Source organism: Rhipicephalus sanguineus, chromosome 6, assembly GCF_013339695.2.
Source record: "Rhipicephalus sanguineus isolate Rsan-2018 chromosome 6, BIME_Rsan_1.4, whole genome shotgun sequence".
NCBI classification, from domain to species: domain Eukaryota; kingdom Metazoa; phylum Arthropoda; class Arachnida; order Ixodida; family Ixodidae; genus Rhipicephalus; species Rhipicephalus sanguineus.
The window spans coordinates 109223171-109244666 of NC_051181.1; the positions used below are offsets into that span (position 1 = coordinate 109223171).

General features: G+C 48.7%; 1 protein-coding gene across 1 annotated transcript; it reads left to right on the forward strand.

Moving 5' to 3' along the window:
* The first annotated feature begins 8047 nt into the window (after positions 1-8047).
* LOC119397468 (organic cation transporter protein) lies at positions 8048-10522 on the forward strand. The gene has a single exon (XM_037664894.1). It carries the CDS (start codon positions 8048-8050, stop codon positions 10520-10522), a length of 2475 nt encoding a protein of 824 aa, XP_037520822.1.
* Positions 10523-21496: the final 10974 nt, after the last annotated feature.

The window sequence follows — 21496 nt, forward strand, 5'->3', positions numbered from 1 at the left end:
GTCGTGCGCGCCGCGTAATGGCCACAAGCGGAGCGCGAAGTTGTCGTTTCCCCAGGCACCCTCTTTTCAAACAGAGGCCGGTCCTCACTCTCGTCGGTGGGCGGGGCGTCTGTCCGCTGTACGTCGCAAGAGACATAGCATGCTTATTGGCCGATAGCCGACGTAAATCGAGAGCGGCGTTCGGATCAGATGCGCTTCTTGCCGCGGGGTGCCGCCACTTGCCGGCGCCGCACTCCTCAGTACACGGTAGCCGCACTCGCGCAAGCGAATCACAGCGGGAGAGCGATCGCGTTTCATGACGCGCGCTGGCGTAACTTCTTTCCCCCATGCCATCCCTCCCTGTCTAGCTTCCAGTGCGCTCGCCGGCACGAGAAAAGAGAGAAGGCGCTGGGAGCGTGCGCCAAACCCCCGTAACTCCGCTGATTCTTGACGGATTCGAGAAATTTTTGCGGCAATCGATTCGGGAGGCAGTACACTCCGATACTGAGGCCATTAGATCATTACTTGGAAAAGTGGTTCATGACCCCTTTAAAATAAACTGTTCAATACAGAGAAAGAAAATTACATGCTTCTTCATCTTTGCGGAATCCTCTTTTGAGCAGAAGGGCAGCAATTACAGACACCGAAAGGGAGCGCATGCATGGCAAATGTATCCAAACGCAGGGCACCGGACCGCACTCGCGCGATTAAAAAAGATCGACACGTGCGGCGGCATTTATCTTAATAGTTGCCACACAACAATGAAGGAACCGTAACCGCCTGCCATAACGGGGTTCTGCTCATGCGCCGAATCCGGCCCACGGTGGCGACGGTGGCGTCGAACCACCGCGCTAATGAGGCTGCCCGCCCGTAAAGCCCTTCTCAGAAATAGCAGGGGCTCAGTAATGCCACAGTCGAAGTAGAAAAAAAAACGAAGGAAGAGCTCATGAGAAATAAATGAGAAGTAAAGCAGGTTCGGCACCCAGAGGACAAGAGGGAAGAGGTTGCAGAGGACAAACTTTTCTCACTAGGACACGACGCAAGAAGAAAAAAGAAGGGGTGGGCGGTGAAACAAATGGTTTCTTCTTACGCCGGCTGGTAGACCCTATCTTTCGGCTGGCTCCTCCTTGACGGCCATTGTATGTTTTTTTTTCCTGAGCTGCGGAATTTATTTCTTTTCCCAATGCAGGAGCCGCGTACTGTGTTGTTCCTTCGGGCCAATCCTTGATCCGAGGCTTGGGAGTCTTCGCTGCCGAAGAATTCTATTATCGGGCCCCGGTACGTGCACGGCCGGTGCCCTGTAGTGTCCTTTATTCATCCTGGACGCTGACGCCACTGAGCAGATTACACGCGTGCACCCAATCATGGCAGGTCCGTTCGAGGGCGAAAAAAAAAAAGCCGTTGTCGCACTCTGCTTATATTACTCTGACGCAATCGAGCAAGGCAGAAAAGCCCTCCCGGATTATGACGTCACTATAGTGACAGACGCTATGTGCCAAGAGGTGGGCTGTTTATTTTTTAGTTGATATTCTGCACTATGTGGGCAGGCATTTGTTCTTTGCACCCGGTCCTGAGTACTTATTTTTGTTGCTGTTGGATCGAGCACCCGTCCGGCGCAGCTCTTACAAGCTCAGCCACTCGATTGGGCAGTGTCGATGCTGCTTGTCGGTTTGTAGCCCCCCCCCCCCTTTTTTTTTCTAAGGCGTTAGCCTGAAAATAGCTCCTTCAGTGTCGCCTTTGCGGAAGAAACACAGTTAAGAAACGTAATACAGAAAAATGACCTTCAAAATGTGACCTTCCTGCTGCTGCAGGAGCAGGAAGATTTACCGAGCAATGTATTTTAGTCGCTGTTGCGTACTCAGAGGTTCAATAAGGTTGAAAGCTTGGTTAGTTAGTGATTGATAATCATACCGTATAGGGGAAGTAGCGCATTTTGACGAGACAAAAGGGCACAAGAAAGACACGACACTCGCTATTATGACGCGTAGCTATTGACGGCGAGAACATACCGTGGCGCCATCTGCCGGAATCTCTCTGTGACGTATAAAACGGCATCAAGTGGTACCGAGTGCGTGGAGTGCTCGACGTCGCCAGTGTTCAGCCACGGTTTTTCTCGTTTTACAAGCGTTGAATGCACTTGTATTAGCTGTGAAGCAATCAGTGTGTTTGTCAGCAAAGGTTTTTCGTGAGCCAACGCGCTGTCATCGTCGCGTCGCTCACTCTGGACGGAGCGAGTGCGCGTGGAGCCATGGATACCGAACGTGAAGAGGCCACTCTTCTAAAAGGTGAGTTATGTAATTTACCTAATAATCTGTAACTCGAAGCATTCGCGCATCTCGTGTACATTTATGTTTACTGAGGCAAGCGCGAAATCGCGCACCTATCTCGTGCTTTTGCGTGGAAGTTGCGCGGCCGAGAGGTACCGTTTCGATCGGCGCGGAGTGCCGCGCAAAATTCACGGCAACACCTTGCCACCTTGCCCTAGTTTTCAGCGCGTAATCAAATGGCCGAGTGCAAACGATGCTTCGACATGGGTTATTACGTTCGCGAGGTCTTTCGTAAAGGTAGCCATAAGTTATTTTGCCGCAAGAACAGCAATGTCCACAACGCTCGTGGTGAGTGCGGCTTACACCTTTAGCCAGAACTGTTGCCGGACGATGATTTATAACAGATATATTAAACGCGAAGCATTTCTTAGCGAACCTCTGGCACTTTGAGCGTTTCTATCTATCTATCTATCTATCTATCTATCTATCTATCTATCTATCTATCTATCTATCTATCTATCTATCTATCTATCTATCTATCTATCTATCTATCTATCTATCTATCTATCTAGCCGCCTACGTCTGGGTGCTTTCATGATCGCCTCCTTAACTTGGTGTAGACCAAAATTTGCATGAGAGGGTACGAGCATTTGACGAATATGATTGCCGGGTCATGACATGAATAACGTTAAAATCCTGTCGCGTACGTCGTCAAACCCTTTCCACTAGACACGTGTGGCACATACCCGTTTACCACGGCCCGCGGTGTACGGGTATGCGCCACAGGTGATTGACAGTTTATATCTACCCAAGAACGGCGAGAACAGACATTGGTAACTTAAATGCTAGAGCGTTAAGGAAAACCAACATCGGCAGCGCGGACTCAACGAATGGAAAAAACGAAAATTAAGATCCCAGCAGGAATCGAACCCAAGCATTCTGCGTTGCAATCAGGTATTCTACCACTGAGTCATGCCAGGTCTCTAAACTGGTTTGGAAAAACAGCCTACGCAAGCGTAAAATCGGTGCAACGTCAATTCTGGTTGTGGTGCTGGTTACCTAATTTTACAAGAAAGCAATAAATACTACGTGATACTCCTACGATGTGTACTCCTACGATACAGGCGTCATTTCAGATTAACATCTGTAGTTCCAGTGTTGGCTTCGCTTTTATAGCAGTCTAATAAACATTACGTTTGTATTCCTATGATTCAGCAAGCTATATTGAAGCATTACTCGACTCCGGAGGAATACATTAACGAAAATTACATATGATATTCACATCACCACACCGTAAAGCGCACTTCGTCCACCAAAAGACGCAGTGTCCTCTCCATTTCTTACGAGGCTGGGCGATAGCCTCATGCTGACTGAGGATGATGCCAGATTGATTGACAGCCGCTTTGTAGACTAGTCTACGTAGGCCACATACGCCCATGTAGTCTACGAATACGACAAATACCATGCACTGATGTTGGTCTATGTAGCACTATCTAGGCCTACCAGCCTCCACGGCCTATACCTCACCAACGCGAAGGGTGGCTTCAGGTTCTGGCATTTCGCCGGCTCTGTCGACAGACAATTTGTCGACGAAATGACCGAGGCATCCACGAATTCCAACAGCTCTACTATACCACATACTTCCCTACACATGGACGCATCGTCACCACAATCACGACCGGATCATATAACATGTCATGACCAGCTGCTGGTGCGCACAGATCACGGTGACGATGCCCTTGTTCAAGAACTGTCAAGAACTTCTTGCACACATGCACACGGGTTCGTGAAACGTGCGTGCGTTCTCGGACACGTATAAGCACTACATATCAGCTTACCGCTTCTGGTGTTGGTAATACCCACGTTGCCATTGGCAGCGTTACTCAACCGTAAACAACTGGTTATATAACACATGTGCGTCTCTTCAACATATATATCTGTGCGTATAAAATTTATACAAATCTTTAGCGTCATTTTGTAACGTGTCGCTAAGTAAAAAAAGTTACGCCACAGTCACCTACCCGCCGCATGCTTCGCATAAGGTCGAGTCCCACGGTACGGGGGATCTGCAGAATTTTTTTAATAAGTAGAAGTTCAACCGCATATATTTTTGTCTCCTTTATCCACGCTTCCGCTTCGTGTGCTTCTCTGCGAGGGGTACCTTGACTGATGTGATATCATGCCAACACCTGTGAATCGCTTGTTCGACTACTAATTACAATTACCGTATCTCGTTTTCAGTGACTCTGCCGGTCTCTGGTATCAACGAGTTCGTTGACCAGCAGTTCAGCACATCGCGGCTGCTAACGGAAGGAGAGGCAGTCTATGAGGCCGGCCACGTCCGAATATGCAGCATAAAAGAGCAACATTGAAACAAAGTCACTCTTGCCGCCCTTGTGCCGAGCGCCTTCCGGCGACGCTCGGCGTGTTTTGGACGGTCCAAGAGCCGGACAGGAAGTTTTTGCGACGGCACTGCTTCGGGAACCAGGCACCGTCTTTTCCAGCCTGGCGTGAATAAACCTCGTAAATTCCTATGTGTACAGTCACGGAAAGTCTCACGTAGTACTTACCGAACTAAAGTATTTTAGCTCCAACGCAGTACACAAAGTCTTCACATCTTTTTGGGCAAATTGCCCCTGCTCAGTTTTCCTTGTGCTCATAATTTAAGCAAGTTGGTGGACACTATAGCAGATAGTAGCACACATTTGGACGAAAAGATTCCTGTTAAAAAAAAAGAAAAAGAACTTCGCTGCGCACTGGAGATTAAAAATACCCTAATGGTATAATCAGCCTTAATTTTGTTTCCACTTAAACGCCTTTTTATTATGCTAAGTGACAAGTTGGAGCGCGCTTTTTGTGGTACAACATTCATTATTTGCCCTTGCCGCAGCAGTGTAAGCCGAGAGCTTTTGGCAATAAGTTTTCACTGCTTTTCCGCCAAGGACCGAAAAATAAACCTCACAACTGCCTCATGAGGTGAAACGAAATAGAGTTATGCAACGTAACAAATTTATGGGCGCCTCCTAGCTGAAGATTGCGAGGAAATTCAATTTCGAGTTCAAGAAACTTTGCTGATAGGATTCTCCACGAGGAAGCTTATTGAAACTCCTGAATCGAATTCAGCCTCTTTTGTATCACTTTTATTAAGTCTAACCCGTATACATAAACGCCCATAGTCCCTGATGACCTGGTTTAAGGTAAGTTTCATGTTCTCTATGCTATGGTACACCTGCTCTTCCCATAAGCTGCTGTCAAATTTTGGTAATATATGTGACCTCAGCAACAAAGTGGCGCACTTCGATCCCAAAATGCACCGAGTTGTGTTCATCTCACCCGCTCTTCAACGACCAAAGCTTTCTATCTAAACTGATCAATGACCATCTAGACTGGTGTCTGACTAAGCGCCAAATCGCTACTGCTTACCACCCACATACGCGTACGAATGGTCTAACCGAGGGTCTCAACCAAATCCCACTGACATGCTATATAGTATGACCGTCACGACTGGTACGCTGCTTTACCACTCATCACATTTGCAAACAATTCTTCTCGTCATGGTACCGATGAGTTTACTCCATCTATTTCTGCCCGCCCGGCCACGACCATACACTACCTTTTAAGGCACTCCTGCCGGCGGGACTAAATTCTTCGTCGTAGTACGCCTGTGAAGCGGCACTTAAGGAGCAGCAGAGGCGCCATATTGCCCAACCTCAACTAGGGGACTCGCTGGACAGTCGTGATGCAGTACGTTACATGCCAGGTAGCCTGGTTCTTATATAGTCTTCGTTGCTGTGCGTTGGCTTTTTGGAGAAGTCACTATCGCGCTACACCGGCCCTTATCGCTGGTTGCTTCAAGCGGGCGATGTCACGTATGAAATCACCCCCTGGCGATCCTGTCGTGGTGAAGAAGCACCCCAACGTACTATCGGCGTCAAACAAAACCCGAACAGCGGCAAGTGCGCGCCGTCCGGTTGTCACCATGGACTGGCGCGCATATGCGCAGTGCTGTCAAACCGGATGCGCTCGCCCGTCAATGGTGATGACTGGAGGGCGTGCACTATGCCACTGCGAATGCTTGCCGCTGTTCGGGTTTCATTTGACGCCGATAGTACGTAGTGTGCCTCTCAATGTGTTGTTGTTGTCCTCTGAGCGTGGCTCATACCATATGCAGGGGATTGACCAACTGGTGGGTCGATTTTGCCATTATGTACTGCAGTGTATCATTCTTAGGTGCCATAGTTAATTAACCTACTGATTTGAAGGGCCAAGTATCAGTAATAAAATATTTAAAGCCGAACGAATTTAGCATAATATACTATTAGTCTCAAGGTTGTGTTCTGAGTGAAACTATGTTAAACTAGGTTTTCTTTTCAGATGTGCATTGATAATCGCGGCGCGCGTTATCTTGCCTTAAGTATGCCCATGCGAAACTGCCTAAGGAGTGTAGGAGTAGGATACACTGTCAGGATATGTAGTATTTCACACATGTGACGGGGCCTCGGATGTGCGATGCAGACCATATACACTCTTTACGCAAGATAGTGTGGCCGCCAAGTACACTGCAGAGCATCTGAAAGAGACCAGAATCAACGCCTCCGAGCTTCTGCTTTTATGTTCGCTTCTCTTTTTTTTCCAATCTTATTTGAAATACATAAACGATGCGCGCAGCAGAATATGCCATGCTAACTTCGTTGAGGCCCGCATTCTACTGAAGATATGATTGGAATTAGGCGTTACGCATTTCAGCGGTATATATAACCGACCAGGTAACGTCGAGGACGGCAATAGCGGCTAAAGATATGTCATAATACTAGTGATGATAATGAATCCGAAGGGACAAACACGGAAATATGGTTCCTCGTCATGCTTGGTGTTTTGCGTAGAAACATCTACTTGTTTGCTGCGTTGGGTCTGTATTGCATTGAAAAGTAGTTTTTTCCAGAATAATCTATCGACTATACAGTGACAAGCGGAAGTGATGCATTCCTCTATTTAAAGGTTAAAATTTGTCATTGTTACCGTTATGTTGTTTTTTTACGCTGTTGACTGAACGTTTAGCTACCCGATTTTTGTCCTATTCCCCTTGTAGGTGCGCGCGATGTGGTGTAGAATCATCATCATCGTCACATCTATTTGGGGATGCTTTATTAAAACTTAAAATAGAGAAAACGCCTGTGTCCACTGTTTTGTTTTGAGTTGGCTCGGACGCTACGCATGTTTGAAACAGAAACACGTCCGCACCGGTCCGCGTCGAAACATGAAGTAATTTATTCTGACACGCCCATCTCAGCCCCCGACACAGGCGGCGCCACCAGACAGCTGGCAGAACACAGGTGGCACCTCAACGTCAACAACAGGCGCCTGCAACAGATACTCATAGAGATGGTGACAATTCTTTCATATAGAAGCTACGGGGTTGTTTTCTGCGAATGAAGAGAAAATGTAAGTGACCAAAATAGGACATTGCAGCCAAGTCACGATAGCGAAACTGTGAGCGTCCGAGGAAAACGGTGGGCGACAAGCATTAACAATTCTTGGCCAATCCCGCAGTGTGGGTATGAGCCATGTGTAGAGGCACATCATCATCATCATCATCATCATCATCAGCCGCGAGATTTCTTCGGCCCGCGAGGTGCCAGAAGATCGAACGCTGGATGAGCAACACCACCGAGAAGCCGCTCCCCGTCCGTCATTACGAAAGATCGCTGCCTGTGGAATATCACTGAATCGCAGCCGCTCCGCAATACGGCCACATCATGCCGAAGATGCCGAAGCCACGACGCCATAAGCGAGAGCGGAAGATGACAGACTTCCAGACGCCGCCATCTTCTATGCCAGGAGAGACGGCGTCAGCGCAGGAGTTTCAAGACATTAGGAGCACCAGCCTTACGAAGAGAAAGGAGTCGCGACAGCCCAACATGGAAGTGCCGTTGCTGACAGAAGCCGCCGTGCCTCCACTATCGCTACCGTCAGCATTTTCGCAGGAAACTGCAGGCGTCGCTGCATCCCCGCCCACTGTGCCATTGCCGGTGTTGTCTCTCTCTTCGGCATCCACGAACGCCGACGGACTGTCACCTCTGCTTCCACCATCGATGGTCTCTAGCGCAGGCCCCGGATTGTCACCAACGGTTCTCGCAACGCCCGCGGAGCCCCCTGCTTCGCAACCTGGCGCATGCGCCGTTCCCAACTCAACGACGGCGCCCCTTCACCTACCAACCCAGGTACCGTCACATCCTGAGGTACAGCCCGCGAAGCAACGCGATGCCAACCGGCCTTTGCTGCTGGGTGCTTCGTACGGGGCGGTAGTGAGGCGCCGCACGTCGCTCCGCGAGCTGGCAGCCGTTCGATCTATGCGCTTGCGGAGCCTCTCCGGCGAATGGGTCAACAGGGGACAGATGCTTCTTACTCCCCTGCTGTCTCGCCTACGCTCCTCCTCTTCTGGTGGCTCTCCACAGTGGCCTCAACAGTCAGCGCAGATGCAGCAGCCAGCCAACGTCCAAGTTGCGGCGGGAAGTGGAGCATCAGACGAGCGTACCAGACTCGCCGAACAGCCGCAGCGGCATCGATCCAAGCTGCGTTGGTATGACGAGCAGCACGACCACCACGATTCCGCACCATGCGTTGGTCAGAATATACCATCCTCGTCGCGAACTTCGGGTAGCCTGCCAGCTGATCCAGTTCAGAGCTCACGACACTCTCCCGCTCTTAAGGCGGCCGGCTGCTCGCAATGCGAAGAGGCTTCACAGCTAGTAGGGAAGCATGGGGCTTTCCAAACCACCGTGTTCTACTTTGTCCTGCTGGTCGCCTTTGTGCTACCGTTCCACACGTTGCCATTGCGGATCGTCAACCACGACGTCGACTATTGGTGTGCCAGACCTTCGCATCTTCGCAACATATCGACGGCAATGTGGAAGGAGGTAATGATTCCACGATCCGAGGATGACCGTTACAGCAGGTGCCGAATGAACGCAGAGTGGAACACGACAAACATCGCCACGGTGCCCTGTCAGAAGTGGGAGTACGCGCAGTCCACCTACGGGTTTTCCATAGTCCAGGATTTCAATCTGGTGTGCGAGCGTGCATGGTACCTGCCACTCAGCTGTTCCGCCTTTGCAGTAGGTGCCATCTTCACTTTGATTGTGTCGGGGCAAGTCGCCGACCGTTTGGGCCGGAAGCCGGTGATACAGTTCTCCACGGTAGTGCTCCAAGCGTCCGGCGTAGTAATCGTGTTCTCCACCATCATGAACAACTTTATCGCCATGCGCCTCTTACAGGGAGCAGCCGCCAGCACGCTGTTCAACACCAGCTTCGTGCTACTGGTAGAAGTCCTGTCCCCGGAGCATCGCACGCTGTACTCGATAGCGGCGATGATGGGCAAGGTGTTCGGCGCGTTCATAGCCTCCGTTATGATGTGGGCGAAGTTCAGCTGGTACACGCTGCAGGTGACCAGCATGCTCCCCTGCCTTCTCATGCTCAACATATTTTCGGTCATACTAGAGTCACCTCGCTGGCTGCTTGCCCGGGGCAACGTAGAAGAGGCAGAGGCAGTCATCTTGCAGGCGGCCACGCTGAACGGCCAGAGCCTCTTCGAAGTGCGTCAGCAGTGGGCGCGCACGCGGCGGGACTTCGAGCCGGGTCGTTTGGATGCAGCTGCCCAGGATGCTCACTGCGACGCGCAACGTGCGCGATGCTGCAGGCACAACAGCGTAATCCTGTACTACCTGTGGACGGTGACCACGGTCGCGTCGGAAGCAGCCTCGCTGAAGATTCACTACCTGGACTGGTACCCTGCGGCACTGCTGGCGCTCTCCTCGCTGCTGGCTTTCCCGACGGAGTGTGTCGCCATCGTGTCTGCTGCACGTATGGGACGCCGGGCATCGCAGTGCTGGGCGCTGGGCCTTGCCGCCCTCGCCTGCTTCGTGGCCGCCACCCTCGGCGACGACAGCGTAGTTCCCAGCGCGGCTCTTCTGTTGGTGGCGAGTGTGAGCGTAGATGCGTCGCAGACCGTGGGCACCTTGTACACGGCCGAGATGTACCCTACGGTGGTGCGGTGCACGGGCCTTGCACTGTGCAAGTCCTTCTCGGCTGTCGCGAGTGTCGCTACGCCTCTGGCCGCCTACTTGGGACTTCTGCCAGTCTCTTCGGTGCCACTGGGCGTGGTGTCGATAATGTGTGTGACTGCAGCCTACCTGGCCATGTGCCTGCCGGACACCATAGAGTGCACCGCGCTGCCGGACCAGTTCGCGGAAGCACCACTCGACACGTCCCCACCTTAAGGGCGCTCTATTTGGTCGGCGGCTTGTGTGGCGTGCCCTCGCAGGGATAGCCATGCCACAAAAAAAAAAAAAAAACGAGGGCCCAGTAGAAGCTGTAGCAGTCTTCTTCGTATATGGTGTTCAGGAAGCTTGTGTTTATAGACAATGCGGCTTTAAACAACGCCGCTGTATTTTTCAAGAACTTTACTATTTCGGCTCATTCAGAGTTTTTAATGCAAAAGATGTTGTTTCACTTCCGTTATATGCACCGCATTCACTGTAGAGCGAGTAGCAGTTAAAACATCTCTCGCATCAAGAATAAACGCTATGCACGTGTTAAGAAGGCCTGGCTGTTATATGTCATTCGACTTCAAGCAAATCGCTTAGAGCGGTACATGCTCGCTAGCACTGTGCGTCTCAAAAGACAGTCGACCCTGGTTACCCGATAAGAAATAGGATGGTTGATCGTATATATCGCAAGATAGAGCAACGTCATTTTTCTGAGGTATCTTCGGCAACGCTGGCTGTTCGGTCTTACAAGTGCAACGTAGATGTTACTCCTCGAATAGTCAAGCTTGTATCTCAACATTCTGTCGGAAAAGTAATCAAGGGGTTCCGTTTTAATGCGCAGCTCTTTGGCGCTCGTTCCAGGGTTGAGTGTCGTTGGCCCTCGCCGTAGCTTAACGAGCCGTAGCCTCACAAAGAACTCCTGGCTTAAAGTTTTCCGTTGGAGCAGCATGAGTAGTTTTTCCTCGACATGCGTCGTCTTGTCTGGTCTGGTCTGCCGCATGCGCTTGGCGTTTCATGCACAATCTTGGATCCACTTGAGCAGCATGCCTCTTTTTGCCGCATTCTCCGTTTCGCGATTATTTAGTGGACCAGTGGTTAGTATTGTGGGGTTTGTCCAATATGCATGGTACATACGTTGTTGTTTGCCGCCCTTTTGTTCGCGTCATATTTAGTGTACGTATGGTGGGCAGTGGAGTTTTTCCAATTTCTACGGCACAAACCTGCGCAATTATCGCTAAGATTTTTCCGTTTTCAGACTTACTGCCGATGGCCGCCATAAAACAACGTTCCAAGGAAGGGAGAAACAATAGAGGTTCTTACAATAAAGCTCGACGCTTTTGCATCACTTACCCCTGTATGCAGAAACGCTCCTTGACTTGAACTTGACTTGCCACCACCTTCAACGCGTTTCGAACGCGTTGCCTTTAGGCGGTGCCAAGGCAGTACAAACGCGTTTCAAACGCGCTGCCTTGAGGCGGTGGCAAGTCAAGTTCAAGTCAAGGAGCGTTCCTGAATACGGGGGTTAGACAACTTGTACAACTTGTTAAGATTCTGCGTAAGTTTCTCTTTAGGGCACCTAAAGGCGGAAAATTGCGAGCAAGGTTGCTGTTTGTTGTTAATGGGAACACAGTTTCGGTCGGCTTCTATGCACGAAAGTGTTCTCGAAACGGGCCATCGGAGAGGTCAATTTTCATCACATAAGCGAGTGCTCCTATTCGGTGAGGCAGACGACGCTGCGTTACGTCACGGACTAGTAAACCGAGGGAGTACCTAGGGTCAGGGGCGTAGCCAGAAATTGTTTTCGGGGGGGGGGGGGGGTTCAACTATACTTTATGTATGTTTTTGCGTGCGTTTGTATGTGTGCGTGTATATACACGCAAGCAAAACTGAAAAATTTTGGGGAGGGTTTGAACCCCCCCAACCCACCCCCCCTTGGCTACGCCCCTGCCTCGGGTAAAAAAGCGTATCAAGAAATGCTCGACGCATATGCTCCACCGGACAATTTTTCAAGCGAATCTTATCATGAGATACAGATTTAGGTGGCGGCTGCGGCGGCGTTGTGCGCTAAAACCCGGCGCCGGCGAGCGTACAGAAGTGCGGCCCTCGAAGATGCGCCGGTCACATGCGTACTGCCATGCGCCGTTTTCCGGTAATTGATGCTTTTTTGATCGTGGGCGTGTCAGCGATCAGCGTTTTGTGACACGGCAATGTGATCTTTTATCGAGGTGACTTGCCATTCCACGTTACCTGGATAGGAAGACATGAGCGCCGTTCTGAAGTGTCTCGCTGCTAAGCACATGGGTGAAGGTTCGATTCCCAGCATGTAGGAAGCATAAACTTTGAAGGGATCATTGCGCAAAGCGGAACACATAAATAAATAAATAAATAAATAAATAAATAAATAAATAAATAAATAAATAAAAGTAACACGTCAGGCACGCACACACCAAGCTTCGATTGCTCCCATTTTCTTTGTAGGGCAAGAACTCCTGATCTGCTTTTTAACGCGATAGCGTTAAAGAGCTCGTTCAATAAGGTTGTTTCCATCCATTAAAGAGCTCGTATCGCAGAAATTCCGCCGTCGGTGTCGGTGTCGGCACCGTTGGTTGTGAGCGAAAAATCATCATCTTGACCGTGACCGAAAAATCGAAAAAGCTGCAAATAAAATAAATAATAAAAATGTTGCGTCCGAGTGAGAATCGAACCCAGGCCGTCTGCGTGGCAAGCAGGTGTTCTACCACACAGCCACGCCTCTGTTTTTTTTTTTTTCTTTATTGCCTCACAAAGAATTTTCATACACTAATCGTAAACCAGGGAAAAGTACAGTGATACACCATCAGTTACACATGCCAAAGTTTTAAGATGTAGTCAGCTAACACAGCCACGCCTCTGCTTGGAGCTGCACTGAAAGTAACTTTCATGCTTCCCAAAAATACGCGTCCTGTATACAGGGGTCACAGTACGAGATTTAATATCGCAGTAATATTGCTTGGTACAAGCGTATATTGCCATCGGGCGTCACACCATGTCAATATCCTAACGACGTGGTGGTTTAAAGACAGCCACCCATTACAAAAGGCACACACATTACTGCGCGTATTCCCTTAAGACAACGTAGTGGGTGCATCGCAACTTCGAAAAAGTTTCTGGTTTAAAGCATGCTACCCATTACATAAGGCACACACCTTAGTGCGCGCATTCTGTTAAACACTCGTATTGTTCGAAGTGCGCACTAGGGGCAGGATATCGCTATCGCGTTCAACTCTTAAAGGCAAAGCGTAAGCGGCTCCCAATCTTTTTTTGTGACCTTTAGACATGGGATGCTCGTCACTGGTCCACCTCCAGTGTAATTCACGCGGACCACTGTCAACTTTCACGAGTGGTGTGCTGCTTACCGTATAGTGGGAAGCAATAATTTAACGAAAACGCCCGCATAATAGTTCAGCCTTCGGAATTAACAGAGTGTGAATTCATCATGTAAATTGTGGCAGTATTGTTCTTGAAGCTACAGGCATAGATTCGCACGCGAGGACTTTTACATTCACTCGTCGTGGGCTTGCAGCTGTGGCAGTAAGTATCTTGTTGACTGATGGATGTATGATACGTTGACCAGGCTAACGAAAAAGCGCCGTGGCAGAGGACAACGACATATTTTCACACAAGCCGCGATAGCCTAGCGACTATATTAGTCGTATATAGCAGCACGAAGTCGTCTGACGTTTCGCTGATATATATTTAGTCGTGGGTTCGACATCTCACCAAGATGGCCGCATTTCGACTGGGGAGAAATGTAAAAAACGCCAGAGCGCTTTTATTCAAGTGCACGTCAAAAGATGCCAGGATGATCAAAGCGTTTTCTGGGCTTTTTCACTTTGAATGGTTGTGCGCCTGATAATCCTATCGTCCGTCTGGCCCGCAAAATTGAGGAATTAACATTTTAAAAGAAGTTTACCGTGTTTCTCTTTCATAGTGTGCGGTATAGAATTGCATAGTCATTACCGTATTTTTATGCAACGGGGACGAATATTTTTTTTAGCTGTAAATCCGGGCAACAAAGCGTTCTTAAGGAATCGGTTGAGAAAACGAATGAAACGAATACAGTTTGCGTACTTAAACAAAACGAATACACTACGATGTTAATGAACAAAGACGTATAGAGAATGAAGAAGGTCGCTGCTAAAACGCTAGCTGAGAAAATATCTACGGAGGTGGAACTAATGGAAAACGCCCGACTAGACGCATAGGAACTCTCGATGAAGCACAAAGGCTAACAAAGCGTGAACATCACCACGGAGACTGCGCACCAGAGCATATGAAGCAAGTCAAGCATGACGTTAAGATGGGCTTTGAAGCGCAGAGGTTCGAGGCCGTAGCTTCGTCTCGTTGAACGTTATGTGCCGTCGATTTTGTCCCCCCCCCCCCCCCACCAAAAAAAAAAAAAAATACGCACACTAGATTTTCCTGCCGATGCTTTTTTTGCGAACAAATTCTTTTTTTTTTCAGAAATCCGTATGGGATATTTGCCCTATTCGTGTATTTTAATTGGCTCAAGCCTATTGTACCTCCTGGTGGTGCGGGCTTCTTTCTTTTTAGTTATTTTCCACACACACACACACACACACACACACGCACACACACACACACACACACACACACACACACACACACACACACACACACACACACACACACACACACACACACACACACACACACACACACGCACGCGCGCACGCGCGCACGCACACACGCAATAGATAGATAGATAGATAGATAGATAGATAGATAGATAGATAGATAGATAGATAGATAGATAGATAGATAGATAGATAGATAGATAGATAGATAGATAGATAGATAGATAGATAGATAGATAATTTGCGGTGCATGGTCTTTACCGTACGCGTTTACTAATGCTTAGCGTTCGTTGCATAGCTAACGCAAGTGGCGAACGCTATGTTCTGCGCGTTGTTCGCCGGCAATAATCCAACACCACATGTAGAAGACCTCTTTTTTCTAGGTAGTGTTGGATGATCCCGTCGCCGCTCGTAGTACGCACTCTGCTCGTCGGCTGTCCTCACCATGCGTCTCCTAGCCATGGTACACTTTCGAAAGACTGAACGGAATGCGCGCTTTTTCAAAAGCGGCAGGTGCGCAAGTGGCCGCGCAGCGGGGAGCTCTACGTCACCGCTCATACCGTGAGAAGGGCGTCACGTGTCCGCTGCCGATTCGGCTTTGTTTGCCCACGTATCATCGCATCTGAGTGCGTTTTCTGTCAACGGACGAGAAATATTTCCGGGATCTGCATTTCGTGACTTAGAGGTTTAACAATATTTATATACAAAAAGTCTGCTGGGCCGTTGATACTGTAGGTATTAAGGCTGATAGACTAATAGCAGCGCCGAAGGATCAGTTTATTAGTAGTATTGTGCGTGCATTATAAATATCGTAGGTTTAAAAACTGGGCAGATCCCACGTACCGCGGGAGTCCATGTTATGCGAAGCATGCGGCGGCAAGGGGACTGTGGCGTAATTTGTTTTTACTAAGCGACACGTCACAAAATGACGCTAATGATTTGTATAAATTTTATACGCACTCATATATGTTGAAAAGCCTCATATGTGTTATATAACCAGATGTGTACGGATGGGTAACGCTGCCAATGGCAACGTGGGTATTACCAACACCAGAAGCGGTAAGCTGATATGTAGTGCTTATACTTGTCCCGAGAACGCACGCACGTTTCACGAACCCGTGAGCATGTGTGGAGGAAGTTCTTGACAGTTGTTGAACAAGGGCGTCATCACCAAGATCAATGAGCACCAGCAGCTGGTCATGACTTGTTATAGGATCCGGTCGTGACCATGGTGACGAGGGGTCCATGTGTAGTGAAGTAAGTGGTATAGTAGAGCTGTTGGAAATCGTGGATGCCTCGGTCATTTCGTCGACAAATTGCCTGTCGATAGAGCCGGCGACATGTCGGAACCTGAAGCCACCCTTCGCGTTGGTGAGGTATAGGCCGTCGAGGCTGGTAGGCCAGGAGAGTGCTACGTAGACCAACATCAGTGGATGGTGCTTGTCGTATTCGTAGACTACCTGGGCGTATGTGGCCTACGTAGCCTAGTCTACAAAGCGGCTGTCCATCAATCTGGCATCATCCTCCGTCAGCATGAGGCCATCGCCCAGCCTCGTAAGAAATGAAGAGGACACTGCGTCGTTCAAGCGGACGAAGTGCACTTTACGGTGCGGTGATGTGGATGTCATATGCAACTTTCGCTAACATATTCCTCCGGGGTCGAGCAATGCTTCAATATAGCTTGCTGAATCAGGAATACAAACGTAATGTTTATTAGACAGCTATAAAAGTGGAGCCAACACTGGAACCACAGACGTTTATCTGATATGACACCTGTATCGTAGGAGTACACATCGTAGGAGTATCATGTGGTGTTTATTGCTTTCTTGTAAAATTAGATAGCAAGCACCACAACCACGATTGACATTGCACGGATATTACGCCTGCGTAGGCTGTTTTTCCAAACCAGTTGGTAGACATGGCGTGGCTCAGTGGTAGAATGCCTGATTGCCACGCAGAATGCTTGGGTTCGATTCCTGCTGGGATCCTAATTTTCATTCTTTCCATTCGTTGAGTCAACGCTGCCGATGTTCGTTTTCCTTAACGCTCTAGCATTTAAGTTACCATTGTCTGTTCTCGCCGTTCCTGGGTAGATATAAACTGTCAATCACCTGTGGCGCATACCCGTACACCTCGGCCCGTGGTAAACGGGTATGTGCCACACGTGTCTAGTGGAAAGGGTTTGACGACGTACGCGACAGGATTTTCACGTTATTCATGTCACGTCCCGACAATCATATTCGTCAAATCCTCTTACCCTCCCATGCCAATTTTGGTCTACACCAAGTTAAGGAGGCGATCATGAGAGCACCCAGACGTAGGCGGCTAGATAGATAGATAGATAGATAGATACGTAGATAGAAACGCTCAAAGTGCCAGAGGTTCGCTAAGAAATGCTTCGCATTTAAAAAATAACAATAACGTTTCTCGACTGCAGCGGCCGCATTCTGACAATAGAAGAGCATATTAGGGGCCCTTGTTCAGTGTTTAATTGGTCACATGCACGAAACAAACCTACGCCGTCAAGATAAAATCGGACCTCTCTAATATCGAAGCCCAATAATCTCACTACGTCAGCGGAATAGACTGTTGGGCGAGTTGGTAATCCGTGATGAATACAAATAGCGCGAAAGAACGTGGGACTAGACAGCTACAGGACAAGCGTATGTGCGCTTGTCCTGTACGTTTTTTCGTGCTATTTGTATTCATCACGTCAGTGGCGTATGCTCCTTCTCAGAATGTCCGGCGTGCAAGCAAGCGCGTACTTTCACTGCACACTTTCCACGATACTGATGTTTCCCCGAAGAATTTTCTTTGCGTATGCTTTGCGGGTGGAGACGCTTGGCGCGTCTTCACAACGGCGGCGGAGTGCCGTTGGGTCGTCGTTCAATCGAATGCGGGCGCAGATAAGCATTTCAACAAACACTTCTTCATCAATAAGTGCGACAAGGGTCTAGAGATGGTTTCTGCTGTAATTGTTTTCTGCTGGAAATCGGCTCCCATTTTCAAAACTGGCGTTCTTACAGTAAACGATGGAGCTGATTGTTTTAAAGCTATGCATGGTATTTTCTTGTCACGTCTCGCACTTACATGCAACGTTTGTCCGTCCAAATGTGAAGTTTGAAGATTAAGTACACGACGCGTTCTTCTGTAGCTTAATTACTACGCAAGAAAATTCGGCAGATCCCACGTACCGTGGGAATCGATGTTATGCGAAGCATGCGCGGGATGGTGACTGCGGCGTAATTTTTCATATTGAGCGAAACGTTACGGAATGACGCTAGAGAAATGTGGAAGTGGTATACGCACCCTCATACGTTGAATAGTCGCATATGTATTATATAACCAATTCTTTACAGTTGCGTAACGATGCCAACAGCAACATGGGTCTTACCAACGCCAGACGCGGTAAGCTGATATGTAGTGCTTGTATACTTCAATACTAGATAGTGCGAATCCGAACAGGACAAATAATGAACACAGATGCACAGGACACGCGTTACTCGCAACTAAGCTTCGTTCAGGAAAGTTTCCCTAGATATATGGTACGCAGTCGAGTGGCACGCGCAGGCGCACTGCACGTACGTTACAAACCCAGTTGCAGTTGTTGCAGTTGCGTTACAGTTGTTATGCTTATACTTTCCGTTATGACAGAGAACGCACGCACGTTTCACAAACCTGTGTTTATGTGTAGGAGGGGTTCTTGACAGCTTTTGAACAAGGTCATCATCCCCGTGATCAGTGAGCACCAGCAGCTGGGCCAGACTTGTTATCGGATCCGTTCGCGATAGCGGCTACGAGAGGTCTAGGTGCAGTGTAGTGCGAGGTAAAACACAGCTGATGGAAATCCTGGATGCCTCTTACGATGAAATGAGCTATGATGCCTCCTGCCCTGGACGTGGCAGCGAGGTATTTTGATGTCCTGTCCACATACAAGCCGTCTTTCACACAGTATAAGGACCAGGCGTTGTTGGGTCTTGATAAGTCAATGTTGAAGTCACCGGTAATGATGAGAGCCCTGGTTCTCTCGGCGGATTTATTGTAGGAAAGCATTCGCCCCGGTTTTTTCTAATCCACGTAGTCCATGTTGCGGTCCACGTGGACGAGTGGATGGTAGTTGAGCGCCTTCCAGGGGTGCTCTGTCTTCAGCTCCCTCGCTTACCTTGCGTCGGCCGCTGTGGTGTAGCGGTTACGGTGCTCAGCTGCCAATCCGAAGACCGCGGGTTCGATTCCGGCCGCGGCGGTCGCATTTCGATGGAGGCAGAATGCTAGATGCTCGTGTACTGTGCGGTCTCGGTGCACGTTAAAGAGCACCACATGGTCGAAATTTCCGAAGCCCTTTGCTCGCGTCTCTCATAATCATATCGTGGTTTTGGGACATAAAATGCCAACAGTTATTATTATTATTATTATTATCACTTTTCTTGCGTTTCAATGCGTGTGTTCGCCGTTACCCTGTTGGTTGAGATTCTGTATCACCTGTGACACATACCCATATAACATGAACTCTGGTATGCGGGTATGTGCCACACGTGACTGAGAGAAAGGGTTTCATGACGTACGCGACAGGTATTTTGCGTTATTCATGTCATGACCAGTGAATCGTGTTCGTCATACACTGATCCCCTGCTAGGCCAATTTTGGTATATTACAAGTTATGGAGACGACCAGGAGAGCGTCCAGATGTAGGCGGCTAGATAGATAGATAGATAGATAGATAGATAGATACGTAGATAGAAACGGCCAAAGTGCCTGAGGTTCGCTAAGAAATGCTTCGCATTTAATATATTTTACGCAGAACTGCGACCACTGCTCAAAATGAGCTCACCATCATGCTCGTTCGCACCTGACAAAGAAATCAAGTTATTTTCATTCGGCAAAAAAAAGAAAAAAAAAAGAAATGATGCGGGTGCTTTCCTAATTAGAGGTTTGAGGGAAGCGGCAGTTTATGCCGCGGTTTACCGTGCTCGTGCTTTTCTTTTAAAAAGATTTGAAAGCGCTATGGTCGATGAATGAAACAGAGGAGAAAATTGAGCAGGCTGAATCAAGAATTCGGGCGAAGGGCGCGCTTTGTTCAAATACAAAGCTTCCGGACTCTAATTCTGTTTTTACGTGAGCTGTTTACATTTCGTCAGCAAGCAGATTTTAAGAAATTTTCCTGCCTCAATTCCTTTATTGCGCGAGCAGCAACAACCTCTGTCCAAAGACATCACCATATTGCTCGTTCCGCTAATAATGGCACTACGAAAAAAAAGAAAACGAAAAGATGTCTTTAGCATGAGCCCGGAGTCACCTCAGCCCGCTACAAACTTGGCTCGCCGTGCCCCGCCACGGTGGTCTATTGGTTATGGCGCTCGACTGCTCACTCGAAGGTCGCGGGATCGAATCCCGGCCGCGGCGGCTGCATCTTCGATGAAGGCGAAAATGTTTCAGGCCCGTGTACGTGATTTAGGTGCACGTTAAAGAACACCAGGTGGTCGAAATTTCCGGAGCCCGCCACTACGGCGTCCCTCATAATCATATCGAGGGTTTGGGATGTTAAATCCCAGATATTATTATTAAACTTGCTCGCCGTGCGCCTCCGAAATACGATCGCATAAAATGGCATCGATTATTAGAGTGTGTGTTGAGTAGCAAACGTCGCCTAAGTTGTCAAATGCGAGTTTTGCGCGATGTCTTCGCGCATGGGAACGTGGGAGCTTGCAACTGTATAGATCATACCACAAGGGTGCAGGTTCGATTCCTATCGGTGGCTATAAGGGTTCGGTTACATTGTAGCACGATTCGTGACGCGGTTGGAAGTGCGAACTATTAGGCGATTTTACGACCATGAAGGAAGAAAAAAACAGGGAGGGAGCACAGAGCTACACAACTGAATTCAAGAGAGTTGCTGTAATTTGACACCCCTTCGGCGCATCATTTATACTGCCCCTAACTTACGCGTGAACCCTTGGGAAAAGGCAGCAGGGCCGACGAAACGCTCAAGCGCTTACACTTTTATACGTTGCCAGTAAAAGAAGTGCAAACGTGAAACGGTAGAATAAACAGCCGGAAATTTATTTCGGGGGAAGGGTGGGGGAGAATAGCGGGGTTTCAGAACTCTCTACATGTATGCAGCCGAGAGCGCTTGTATGTGTGTGTGCGTGTGTGTGTTTATACACCCCCACACTGAAAAATTTCGGTTTGCAAATGTGTAACACCGTGTAATGCAATGTTGCAAATGTGTAACACAATGAAATAAAGCCGCAGGAGATCAAGGTGAGCGCTAAGGTGAATCACATGCTGGTGAAGAACACCGCAGATGAACCGCAGGTGAAGAACAGCAACACAGATGACTTAACGGAGAGTTGTACTGCGGAATCTGAGTGTAGGAGGTAATACTTCCGCCATAGTTTGCTTCCTTCCTTCATGACTGCGATAACATGACGATGATAACCGTGGCATGAGAATGACTACAAAAAGGAAAACGGAAGAAGTAAACAGCCATACCTGGGCTCACTTATTTCAAAAGTATGTTTTCGATTGATTATCGTACTGTCCCAAGCAAGAGAGAAAGAGGTGAACACTC